The sequence below is a fragment of the Petaurus breviceps genome, unplaced genomic scaffold (assembly GCF_028583685.1).
Source record: "Petaurus breviceps papuanus isolate PSGF00001 unplaced genomic scaffold, PetGlider_PUasm1.0 175, whole genome shotgun sequence".
In the NCBI taxonomy this organism is placed as follows: domain Eukaryota; kingdom Metazoa; phylum Chordata; class Mammalia; order Diprotodontia; family Petauridae; genus Petaurus; species Petaurus breviceps.
In genome coordinates, this window is record NW_027185764.1 from 27,380,307 (window position 1) to 27,393,935 (window position 13,629).

Sequence of the window (13,629 nt, forward strand, 5' to 3'; positions counted from 1 at the left end):
TATATTATACTAATTATATTATGTTGTGTTGTGACATGTCATGTCATATCATATGATATCATATTCTTTTAGAGAGCTGGTTGCTAGGACAGTTTGACACAACTGAGGATGAGGAACTCACACAAGAGAGATAATAAACTCCAATGGCAGGAGCTCAGATAGAATGTCACTGTTCCTAGTCTGGTGAAAGCCAGGCTGAGGTTAAGTGTTATTGTTACTTGTAACTCTCCTTTCATCACTTACGCATTAAGCTAACAGATGTCTTAAAGGGATGGTGAGATCGCTCACCCCTCTAACTGGACGGCATCATTCACCATGGAACTGCTCATTGCGAAAGAAGCTGTAGATTGGAGAGCCGAGTAAAGGGGTAAATATACTGTGGTTCTATTTTGAGCATTTTAATATTCTTGAAGTTTTAAAAAATATTGTCAATAACCCGTGTAAAGAATAATCTGTTTTGCCTTAAGAAAAAAGTAACAGGTACAATGAATAAACTTTTTTTCAAAAAGTAATATCCTATTTCCTATCTTTGAAAGTGGTTGCAATGCCTTTTGCTCTGCCTAGTGGTTATTTAGAAAACATCCTTGAAGTTTTAACTGCTATACATTTTCTTTTTTAACAAATACAGATACATAGGTTTTTTTAACACCATATAAATACATAAATTTTGCCTGTTTCTGGTATACTTTCTGTAAATTACACTGTATAAAGTAAAAGCTTTGACTGGCTGTAGTTATCATAGTTGATGCTGAACAGATTGGTAACTTTTAAGTAATGCCTTATATAATAAGACATTATTTAATTATTATAAATTATATCCATAATATTTAGTTATTTAATAAGGCATCACTTAAAAGACATAAATGTTCAACATCAACTAAATGTTTTTGAGAACATGATATTTTTGAGTCAAATAGAAGTGGAAAGAATGGAAGAAAGTCTGGCAAAACAAAGTCCTGAGCTAGTACTACCATTGGGCATTTTCTTTATACCTCCTTTTTCTCCTCCTTTTTTCCAGAAGAGTTTACTCTTTAGATGAATCTTCTAAAGGTATAAGAATTACAGAAATTATGTTTGTATGATCATATACATGATTAGTGATAAAGAACACTTATCATATATTTATTTTGTACTATTGGATTATATTATTTGACAGAGGCAATGAGAGAGGCAAAACCTTAGAGTCAATAAGTCCTGGGTTCAAGTCAGCTCTAGTTAAACTACTTCTGCTAGCTCTAAGAACTAATGTTGTCTTTCTTTCTTTTTCTGTGGGGGTGGGAGGCAGGGCAATTGGGGTTCTGTGACTTGCCCAAGGTCACACAGCTAGTAAGTGTCAAGTGTCTGAGGCTCAGGTTCTCCTGACTTCAGGGCCAATGCTCTATTCACCATGCCATCTAGCTGCCCTAGTGTTGTCTTTCTGCATCAGTGGAGATGGTTTCCACAGTAGGAGTTCACTGAATTGACGAAGTCACCAGTCCAGGTAAAAGACATTCGTTTTGTAGATGCCAAAGAGAGAGAACCAGAGGAAGAGTGAGATTAGGGTGTGATTAAGAATGAGGTCATCCCGCCTCTGATACCGACTAGCTGCAAGTCATGTTCTCTTCGGGTCTTAGTTTCTTCATCTATGAAAGGAGGGAATTCAATTCAACAAAAATTTGACCCAGTTCATCTGGAGGTAGCATGAAGTAATAGAGACAAGCTTTGGACTTAGAGTGAGAAGCCTCTCTCTTCTACTTACTGCCACTGGGCACTAACATCTCTGAGCCTTCATTTCCTCATCTATAAATTATGCTTAGTCACAGTGGGATGAAATGTAAATAGGGCAAGCTCCTAGCCCTGCTGTAGTATGTCTGAAGTGTACTTCACATTTTGTTTTTCATTAGTAAATTCAGAGGAGCAGATGGCTTCATTATCAGACTTCACAAGTTGTAATTGCCTATTGCATCGATCAGAGTTCTTAGGTCTTTCCTAATGGTTTTTCTTTATAATATTGTGGTCATCATATAAATGATTCTCCTGGCTCTGCTCATTTTACTCTGCATCATGTCATGCAAGTCCTCCCAGGTTTTGAATTCATCCCTTTCTTTATTTCTTGCAATGTGATAATATGCTGTAATAATATTACATTACATTTTGCCTAGCTGTTCCTCTCCAGTCCCTTGACCCCTCAGTTCTCTCCCAGGTCATGTCTCCTGCACTAGCCACTCTTTCTTCTCTTCCCCATCTTGACCCCTTAGTGAACCAGTTGAACTCTTCATTGTCCTCTTCTCTGGAGTCCCTGGCCCCCTCATCTTTTCACCGACTGTGCTGTGCCCTGCCAAGACTCAGCCTTGGATCACTCCCACCACTTTTGTTCTTACACGCGTGCTGCTCACTGAAGGTAAAGAAAATCATGCAACTGTTATGACTGGATCCAATGTTACATAACTTCATCTGGGCCCTTGCTGCTGCTAGACAATCCTACTATACCTCCCTGATCATCTCATTATCCCTCTCTCCAAACTGGCTCTTCTGAACTTTTTCGTTCTTCCTCAGACTTCTCATAGCTTGTCTTTCTTTCCTTCTCTCAGCTAAGAACTTTGCATCATATTTTATAGAGAAAAAATAGAATGATTTTCCATAAGCTCCTTCTTCTCCTCTCTTCCCCATCTCCCATCACTCCGGTGCCACTCTTTCCTTCTTTACCTCTGTCTCACATAATGAGGTGACCTTACTCCCTACCAAAGCCAACCCCTCTACCTGCACAAGAGATCCCATCTCTCCCAACAGATTGTCTCCTCTGTCATCCCCATCCTATCACTTATTTTTCATGCCTTCCTTTCTACAGGTTTCTTCCATACTACCTACAAACATCCCCATGTCTCCTCTATTCTCAAAAAGTCCTCACTTGATCTTTCTGTTTCCAGTAAATATTATCCTCTATCTCTTCTGCTCTAAACTCTTTGAAGTCTGTCTATAATAGGTGCCTCCACTTTCTCTCTTCTTAAAATACAGTTTTTGACATCATCATGTCACTGAAACTACTCTCTCCAAAGTTACCAATGATTTCTTAACATCCCAATCCAGTGGTCTTTTCTCAGTCCTCATTCTCTTGACCTCTGTGTAGCCTTTGACACCACTGATCACCCTTCCCTCCCTGAGAACTGTCTTCTCTCTAAATTTTCAGGGCACCACTTTCTTGTGGTTCCCTTCCTGCCTATGTGACAGCTCTCTCTCAGTCTCCACATCTGGATCACACCCTCTAGCTGTAGGTATCCCCTGGAGTTCTCTCCTGGGCCTCCTCTTCTCCCTCTATACTACTTCATTTGGTGATTTCCTCGGCTCCCATGGATTTAATTACCATCTATTGCCATCTATGCTGATGATCCTCAAATCTACCTATCCTGCCCCAGCCTCTCTGCTGACTTCCAATCTCACATCTACAACTGCCTTTCAGGCATTTTGAACTGTATGTTCAGTGCTGTTGTTCAGTCATTCAGTTGATTCTGACTCTTTGTGACCCTGTAAACCATACTGTCCATGGGATTTTCTTGGCAAAGATCCTGGACGAATTTGCCATTTCCTTCTCTAGTAGATTAAGGCAAAGAGAGGTTAAGTGACTTGCCCAGGGTCACCCAGCTAATAAGTGTCTGAGGCCCGATTTAGACTCAGTTTACTCTAGTCCCAGCCATCTATCCACTAAGTCATCTAGCTGCCCAGTGGATGTCCAGCAGACATCATTATCTCCCCACCTCCTACCTTCCCTATCACTGTACAGTTCAGCTGCATCCTTTTAGTCCCTCAGGATCACGACCCAGGTGTCTTCCTCAACTCCTCACTGTTTCTCATCCTCCACATCTAATCTGTTGCTAGGGCCTGCTGACCTGACCTTTGTAACATCTCTTGAATATGCCCCCTTCTCTCCTCTGACATTGCCACCCCTGTAATGAAGGCCTTCATCACCTCATGCCTGCACTGTTGCAATTGCCTGATAGTGGCTCTGGTGCCTCAGGTTTCTCCCCACTTCAATCTAGCCTCCATTCAGCCATGATAGTGATTTTCCTTTAGCACAGGTTCAGCCATGTCATCCTCCTACCAACCCCAAGATCAGATACAAGATCCCCTGTTTGGCGCTCAAAGCCCTTCATTGCCCAGCCCCCTCCTGCCTTTCTAGTCTTCTTACACCTTACTCCTCACCACATCATCTTGTGTTCAATGACATCCGCCTATTGGCTGTTTCACCACCAAGACCCTCCATCTTCTGGCTCCAGGAATTTTCTCTGACTGTCTCCCATGCCTGGAATGCTCTCCTTCTACATCTCCACCTATCGGCTTCTTTTCTTGTCTTCAAGTTCCAACTAAAATCCCATCTTCCACAGTAAGCCTTTCCCCTTCTTAATTCTAGAGCTTTCCTTTTGTTAATTATTTCCAATTTAGCCTGTGTGTAGCTTGTTTGCCTGTTGTCTCTCCCATTAGATTATGCCCCCATTCAGGGCAAGGCTGTTTTTTACCTCTTTTTGTACCCCTAGTACTTAGCATAATACTTGGCACATAGTAGGTGCTTAATGTTTATTGACCGACTGACCAGCACTCCTGATGGCCACTTTGTTTTCACTTTTTTGTTAAAACAAGAAATCCCACTACAAATATTTTTTGTGCATATAAGTCTTCCCCTCCCCCCCCCCCCCCCCCCGTTAATTTATTTTCTAGAATGTCTCCTAAAATTTTTGAGGGTAAATTTTTTCTGGTATTGATCTCTTACATTTGACTGGGGTTGACATATGTGCAAAGGTGTGTTCAAGATGTTCCTAGCATGTCTAGACATGAGAGTAAAGGACCACTTCAGTAATTCAGCCATTGAACATGGAGGGCTAATCTCAGATCAAGCTTTCAAACTATACAAGCACATACTACAATATTTCTAAAGTTGTATTCTAGGGACTTATGCAAACCTTAATTTGAGTTCTTCTCCTGAAGGTTCCTGAAGGTTCACCTGAAGGTTTCTTCTTTTTTCCCCAAGTTGTTGCTTTAACTCAACCATGTTCTCAACCTAAGTCAAACTTGTTAGAAGAAAAATGTGTATTCTAAATTCTAAAAACTCTGTATTCTAAGTGAGCTGAACCAAGAAAACAGTATAGTAACAGTAACAGCCTACATTATACAGTAACAGCAATAGTGTTCATAGAATAATCATGAACGAATAAGTCATTTTGAGTATTATAAATACTCAAATCAACTACAAAGGACCTATGAAGGAAGATGCTATCTACCACCAGAGAAAGAACTGATAAATAGAAGTATACATACTATAGTTTTACATATCTATATACATATACATATATGCATACACACACGTGTGTGTGTGTATGTGTGTGTGTGTGTGTGTGTGTGTGTGTGTGAAATGGTGGCCTCCTCTAGTGGGGATGGAAGGAGGGAGACAATTTGGAACTTAAAATGTAACCAAAAAAATTAAATTAAAAGAAGAAAAGGCCTGTTTCATTCATATCTACCTTCTTCAGAGATTTTCTTCAAAGCATTGAGATGCTTGGCTGCTGTGTTATCAGGCCTTTCTAGTAATTTAAATACTAGACAATTGAACTCAATCTTTAAAGCAATTTTTAAAGCAGCCAAACCAACCAATGCTTGTAGTAAAAGGTTCTTCATTATCAAATTGTTTTTCAGTCATGTCCAATTCTTTATGACCCCCTTTGGGATTTTCTTGGCAAAGATACCAGAGTGATTTGCCATTTCCTTCTTCAGCTCATATTCTAGATGAGGAAACTGAGGCAAACAGGGTTAAGGGACTTGCCCAGGGTCACACAGGTAATAAGTGTCTGAGGTCAGATTTGAACTCAAGAAGGTGAGTCTTTCTTTTTTATATATATTTTATCACTGGAGTTTATTGAGTAGAGGAGGGGTATAGATAAAGTGAGGAGCCTAGAGTCAGGGAGACCTGAATACTCCAGGAAAAACCCAGGGAACACTTCTTCCATATTTTGGCCTAAGCTTCCCAAGACTACAGAGTTTCTAGTAATCCTTTTGAAGGTGAGTCTTTCTGATTCTAGGTCTGGCATATTAGCTACTGAGTCACCTAGCTGACCTATTTCAGTTTACCCTCATAAAATATTTTAAGTGACAAGACTGACATTTTTGTTATATCATCAATATAGGCATAATATTCAATCATTTAATTTTTTTTAATTATGCTTTCTATAGCTACTATTTTGCAACAAACTTGAATCAGAAATACATTTTTCTTATCCTTTTCTATTATATTAGATTAACAATTGTTAAACAGATTAAAAACTTACTTTAAAAATTTCCACTGGGCTAGAACCAATTCATATTTTACATATAATTATAACTTTGAATAGTGTAAATTCCATTAATGTGACTACTTTATGACATTCATTATTCACGCTGGGATTTATCTGTAGATGTGAATGTAAAATCCTATACTTCTGTTCCCAAAAAATCTTAAAAGATGCGTGATTAGGGAGGGTTAGTCACAGAGGGACTAAATTCAGGGATCATGAGGAACACCATGTCAAGGAGAGTCACAATATAGTAGCAAACCCCCCCAAAGAAAACCTTATTAAAGCAATGGAAAAATAAGGGAGAGGAAGCTGACACATCCATCTAACAACAGGAGCAAACCCCAAAACTTCCCTGAGGAACAGGCCAGTTGTTTGGGGAGCTCCCTGAATCATAGGTTTGATCTGTAGAAGTTGAATTGACTAGGCCAGAGTATTACTTTTTATATGAAAATGAGTTCTTTGGTATTCATTTCAGCACCTGGAACTTCATAAGAGATGAGTAATCGTTTAGCTCTTGGGTGTTGTACAACAGAGAACGGCAAATAAAGGAATTATGGGCTAGGTGCAGGCAGAAGTCATTACATGTCTGAAATTGAGAAAGACCCTTTGTTTAATCTCTCTTTACATAAGATGTTTCACCAGCTACAAGTTGACATCGCTAGACAGCAGTTTCTGGGGGGAGGAGGGAAGGGAGTGGAAGAGATGGAGGTTTTAATAGATTACAATCTCAGTATGAGTCAACAATATTCAGGACAGCCCCCAAGCACTAATTCTATCTATCCTAGGCTGCATTAAGAGAAGTTCAGAATACAAGTGAAAGTTTAGATGTACTACTCTGCCCTGGTCAGACCACATCTGGACTACTGTGCTCATTTCTGAGGGCAATATTTAAGAGAAACTGTAGATAAGCTTCCCTTAAAAGTTGCTCTCAGAAATGAATAAATATCCAATCAAACTACCAAAAAAAATTATAGAGTTAGAAAAAACAATAACAAAATTCATCTGGAAGAACAAAAGGTCCAGAATATCAAGGGAATTAATGAAAAGAAATGCAAGGGAAGGTGGACTACATGTACCAGATTTTAAATTGTATTATAAAGCAGCAATCATCAAAACTACTTGTTACCGGCTGAGAAATAGAGTGGTGGATCCATGGAATAGGTTAGGTACACAAGACACAACAGTTAATGACTCTAGTAATCTACTATTTGATAAATCCAAAGACTCCAACTTCTGGGATAAGAAATCACTATTTAACAAAAACTACAGGAAAAACTAGAAAATCGTATGGCAGAAAGTAGACATAGACCAACATCTTATACCCTATACCAAGATAAAGTCAAAGTGGGTACATGATTTAGATATAAAGACTGATACTATAAGCAAACTAGGAGAGCAAGCAATAGTTTGCCTGTCAAATCTATGGAGAAAAGAAGAATTTATGACCAAGTAGGAGATAGACAACATTATGAAATGCAAAATGCATGATTTTGATTGCATTAAATTGGAAAGTTTTTTGCAGATACAAAGCCAATGCAACCAGGATGAGAAGGGAAGCAGAAAGTTAGGAAACCATTTTCACAGCCAGTGTCTCTGATAACGGCCTCATCTCTAAAATACACAGAGAACTGAGTCGAAGTGATAAGAATACAAGTCATCCCCCCACTGATAAATGGTCAAAGGATGTGAACAGTTCTCAGATAAAGAAATTAAAGCTATCTATAGTCGTATGAAAAAATGCTCTAAATCACTATGGACTAGAGGAATGCAAATCAAAATGACCCTGAGGTACCATCTCACACCTATCAGATTGGCTAATGTGACCATACAGGAAGATGATAAATGTTGGAGAAGATGGGGGGAAATTGGAACACTAACACATTATTGAGGGAGTTGTGAATTGATCCAACCATTCTGTAGAGCAATTTGCAACTATGCCCAAAGGGCTATAAAACTGTGCATTCCCTTTGACCCAGTAATACCAGTTCTAGGGCTATATCCCAGGTTATAAAAATGGGAAAAGGACCCACATGTACAAAAAATATTTATAGCAGTTCTTTTTGTGGTGACAGGAAGACCTGAGTTCAAATCTGGGCTCAAACCCTTACTAGCTATGTGATCCCAGGCAAGTCACTTAATCTCTGTTTGCTTTAATCCCCTGGAGAAGGAAATGGCCAACCACTCTAGTATCCTTGCCAAGAAAATCCCATGGACAGTAGGGTCCACAGGGTAACGAAGAGTTGGACATGACTGGACAAAAGCAGCAACAGGTAAATTAGAGACTAAGTGAGAAGACTAAAGACCATTCCATAAAACAGACGATTGAAGGAATGAAGGTTTGGAGTCAAGATGGCGGAGGAGCAGTTGAGCTCTCCCCAATAACACCTCTAAATACATTTAGAAAGTTGTGATGGTGAAATCTATGAAAAAAAAATCACAGTAAGTCACTTTTCCAGCCCCAGAAGGTCTGCACATACTGGGCAAAGGGTTTAGCCAGGAACAACCAGGAAAAGAACATTGTTGTACAAGTACCAAAATGGGAATAAGATTGTGCCCCCAGGGCATGAAAAGTCCTACAGGAGTGGGACCTTGTACAGGATGCAGGAATAGGTGCCAGCTGGTAGTGCTGCGGCTTACTGCCCAGTCACAGAATCAGGATGGGACTCTGCCTAGGTGTGGTTCATCAGGATGAGGAGAGATTACAGGGCCTAGGTTGAGTACAGAGCAAGGGCCTCCAAAGTGTTACTCAGACCCCAGAAGCAGAGCAGGGTCTCAGTTTCAGTCTCCAGCCCAATCTGCAGCCTATTAGTGGGATAACCAGGACAGGAATCCCAGACCAAAGGGGAGCTTGTAGTTCTGCTGGAACCAGTGGGGCTTACTTGCTAGCCAATAGTGGCACAGTTCAGCAGTATCTGGACCTATGTGACCTTGGGAAAGGGACTTAACCTTCCCAGTCCTCAGATTCCTCATATTAAAATGAGGGGATTGGACCAGGTGGCTTGTAAGGTCTCTCCCTGCTCTAAACCCATGATCCTATGACCCTACGGCCTGCCTAGTGAAACCAGGGCAATCTGGAATCATGTTCTACCTGTCATCTTGTTACCAGGTCCAGATATAACAAGTTATGAAAGGACCTCATTTTCGTCCTTTCTCTCTGACCTGTTCATACCTGTTGAGTTTTCTTTGTGAAAATAAAGTTATTCTAAGCCTATATAACAAAGTAAAGCATTCCTACACACTAATCTCACTGTTAGTCATTCAGGGTGCTGTTAATTGGAACCAAAAACCCTTCTTTAATTAGTGTTTCCGGAGAGCCAAGCCCCTTCCTGACGCCCTTCCATTATTGACTTCCTTGGTTTGCCTCGGATAAACACTCTGAAAACGAACAGCCTTAACTATCAGGTGTAATCATTTGTACAAACAAAAACAAAACAAGGGCTTTTCATGTCATTATTTTATTCCAGGATTTGCTTTAGGACAAGTGTGGTGGTAACACTTCCTGATCAGCGTGAAGCATGCCAACTCACAGAGTTCATCCCCAAGCCCAGGTAACATGATCAGTCTTTGAAATCCTCTCCCACCTGCCTTGCACCAGAGAGCACTAATGTTAACTAACTCTGTCAGGGAAACTATCAACAAAAGCACACAGGCTCAGAGATGTAGCCAACTACTTTCTGCTGCTATGTCCAGGACCACCTTATTTCAAGGATCACTTTGTCATTTAGTCATTTTTCAGTCGTGTATGACTATTCCTGACCCCATTTGGAGTTTCCTCAGCAAAGATACTAGAATGGTTTACCATTTCCTTCTCCAGCTCATTTTCACAGAAGAGGAAACTGAGGCAAACTGGGTGAAGTGACTTGCCCAGGGTCACACAAATAGTAAGTATCTGAGGCTTGACTTGGATTCAGGTCTTCCTGACTTCAGGCCTAACACTCTAGGCACTGTGCCACCTAGCTGCCCTAATGGTCACTTAGCTCTTACTAAACATTGCTTTCTACTAAACACCTGGGGGCAGGAACCAAACGTGTTGATTTTCATGTTCCCTGCAGGACTAAAAACCTAGAGCAGGTGTTTCATGGGACACCTATGGTCTGCATGCAAACTTTGTGTGTCCTCCATGTGACAGCATCTCACAGTCAACTCAATAGGCTGCAAAAAAAAAGTGATGTGTCTGTCACTCTTCTCAATTGTCCAAAGAGATTGTGCGATATCTGAATTGTCCAACAGATGTCACCATACTCAAACCTCCGGCCAAGAGGCCCCATTAGCATTGCTCTGACACCTGAATGAAACCACCTTCCTAAAAAGGTCCTGTATCCCCACTGACCACCAGAGAATGCTCAGCTTGCACGTGCTCATGGCCTTTACTCTCCTCCCTACCACTCCTGTGCCAACAAGACTTTCCCCAACAGCGCTGAGTTCTGAATGTAAGCTGAGTGATAAAAATTAAATATAGCTCAAAAACATTCAAATATCAAAATCTACAACTCGATTCCAATCTATGTCTGGAATTTCTTCCCTCAGTCCTCATAGCATTCACATAACAAGGTCCATTTCAATTTGCTGGTCACCAGATTCACTAAAGTCCCCATCCCCCTCTCCAGATGATTTTTCCTTAAATAGAAACAACCATCCCCAACCTTTAATTCTCACAGAAAAAGCACCTAACAAAGAAGAGCCTACCAGTAAGAAGCAGGGTGGTGCAATGAACCTGGAGTTTTAAAACTGGGGTTCAATTTCCACCTCTGGCAGGGGAGTGCAGTGGTTAGAGTGCTAGGCGTCAGAGGACCCCAGTGTGAATCCTAGCATTACTGCTGTGTGTGTGTGTGTGTTTATCTCCCTCTGGACCTCACGATCCTTCTCTATAAAATGAGAGGATTGGCTTCCAAAATCCCTTTCAGTTTTAAGGTTGTGGTCCTTAGATCTTGCGCAAATCATTTGAAGTCTGTTTTCTCATCTGTAGAATGGGAATAGTAATGTTTAGTTGGTCTAAATCATAGAGGCCTCATGAAGATCGAACGAGATGATGTGTGTGAAAGTGCTTCAAAGACTGTTTGGTGATACATAAATGTAAGATATTATAAGGCCCCTTCCAAAATTTTGCTCCAACAAATGACTTAATTGTTTTATGATATGCATTAAGTTCCTACTACGTGCAGGATTCTGTGCTAGGTGCTGTACAGTGTTCAATAGCCTCTAAGCTACTGAGAGGAACTGCATTGTCCTCCAGGAGTCCCAAGCAAACATAATAGAATTTTGACTTCTCAAAAGTCTTTTGCAAGAGTTAATCTCTTGGGGCAGCTAGGTGGCACAATGGATAAAGCACTGGCCCTGGAGTCTGGAGGACCAGAGTTCAAATTTGACTTCAGACACTTGATACTTATTAGATGTGTGACCCTGGGCAAGTCACTTAACCCTTTACCTCCCAAAATAACAAACAAAAAAGAGTTAATCGCTTGTTCCATGTTACAGATTACTATGTCTGCCTGTTGGCCATCCATACAAATAAATAACTCTTTTTAAATGCCTTATTATTTAATTGCCCATTCCTGGGCTCTTGGAGTCTGTCCCTAAGATTGTGAACTTAGATCTAGCAGGGACCTTTGAGGTTATCTAGTCCAATTCCCTCTTTTTACAGTTAAGGAAACTGAGGCTAAAGAGAAGTTGAATGATTTGTCCAAGGTCACATGGGTAGTAAGGGGCAGAAATGAGATTTGAATCCAGGACCTTTGACTCAAAATCCAATTGTTTTCAAAAATTCTTCCAGGTAAACAACGGAATTGATGGTTTAATTCCAATTGTAAGTAGTCTGAATGAAAGGCGTCTTTTTTTGGACACTGTATCATAAGAAAGCCCAGTCTTCACTCACTTCCTTATTAGAGCCATAGCTAGGAATCTTTTAATACGTAAAGTAATACCACACATCACATGTGGAAGAAATGGGTCAAATGTATCCTCCCCTGGAAGAGAGGGGTTGGAAACTGCCCCATGGGAATAGAGAGAAGTACAGGGGGCAAGGCCACCACTAGGGAAGCTGCCCATCTCCCCTGTCCCCCCAGAAAGAGGACCATCTTGTAGCCCCCTATCAAGTCACTATTCCTGATAACTAGCTACTACGGTTAGTGGTTTGGTCATATTTAACATCCAAGAAGCCTGATTCCTTCCGGAATGGAGTGGCTAACCTCATAGCAGCCGGCTCAAAGCTATCATTGGAGAGGAACCTGAGAGAAAGTCTGACAGCATCTGCTCCCCGCCTAAGAGAAAACTTCTAATGTTTCCCATTCTTGCTGGAGGGTTAGGGGCCAGCAAGTTCAACTCTTTCTAGTTCTCCTCTTTTACAGAGAAGGAAACTGAGGTTCCAGAGAAGGGAAATCACTTGTCCAGGATCACAAAGGAAACTCATTCAACTCTTACTTTAATTGGGGCTAAATTAAGGTAGTCCAATGAAACCTAAATCTCACAAGTTGCCAAAGTCCAAAGGGACCTTAGGGCCAGTCTTGTACATTTTACAGATGAGGAAATAGAGACCCAGAGTTAGTATGAGAGTGACGATTAGAACTAAGTCTCTCGACTCATAGTGCAGCACTTTTTTCAGCCAGATTGTTGAAATTTGGCCTCCTGGGGGGCACTGACTCCCCCAGAGCATAGGTCCTTGGTCTTATGGCAGAGACCAACTCTGTGACCTGGGTGGAGGTGCTTCTCAGTCCTTTCAAATGTATCCTAACCCTAAGCTTAGGCACTGCTTCAGGTCCCTCTTGGTGGGAACATTTTAGAAATGAATAAGGGATGGGGCGGCCAGGTGGCTCAGCGAGTAAGAGCACCGGCTCCAGTGTCGGGATGACCTGGGGATCAAATCTGGGCTCAGATACTCAGCACCACACCCAGAAATAACTGGCCGTGTAACCTTGAGCAAGTTACTTAACCCCGATTGCTTTAAAAAAAAAAAAAGAAATTAATAAGGGCAATTTTTCTAGGGAAAGAAAAGGTTGCTAAGATGAGACTGTCCTAAGTCTCCCTAAGAGGGCAGGCAGGGCTTAGGCCCCATCTCCCTATCCTAGCCTTACCCCACCCCCAGATCCACTGGTTCATAGTGAATCTGGTCACTATTACATCCTCTCTCTAAGTAAGGAATGTTTCAAGACAGCCCCTGAAAGGCTACTACTGTCAACACCAAGGGCACCAGTTGGCTTGGCCTAGGTCAGAGCCAGAGTTACACTTCTCTTCCCGTCCTAGGCCAGTAAAGAGTCATGGTTTTGCTGGTCATGGCCTTTGTCCTCTTTCTCTTTCTCTCCCTCTCCCTCCCTCTCTCTCTCTCTCTCTCTCTCTCTCT

At 41.2% G+C, this 13,629-nt stretch overlaps 1 protein-coding gene across 4 annotated transcripts in view; it reads left to right on the forward strand.

Moving 5' to 3' along the window:
* Positions 1-247: 247 nt before the first annotated feature.
* Positions 248-13,629, forward strand: part of LOC138158764 (low-density lipoprotein receptor class A domain-containing protein 1-like) — a 32,406-nt gene continuing 19,024 nt past the window's right edge. For 3 of the 4 annotated variants that reach the window (XM_069084965.1, XM_069084962.1, XM_069084966.1), the window contains exons 1-2: positions 248-367; positions 9,761-9,844. In XM_069084965.1, coding sequence (XP_068941066.1) covers positions 9,812-9,844 — 33 coding nt within the window. In that variant the 5' untranslated portion in view covers positions 248-367; positions 9,761-9,811. Of the gene's footprint in view, positions 368-2,237; positions 2,381-9,760; positions 9,845-13,629 lie in introns of all 4 variants that reach the window. The other variant, XM_069084964.1, reaches the window with a different exon arrangement.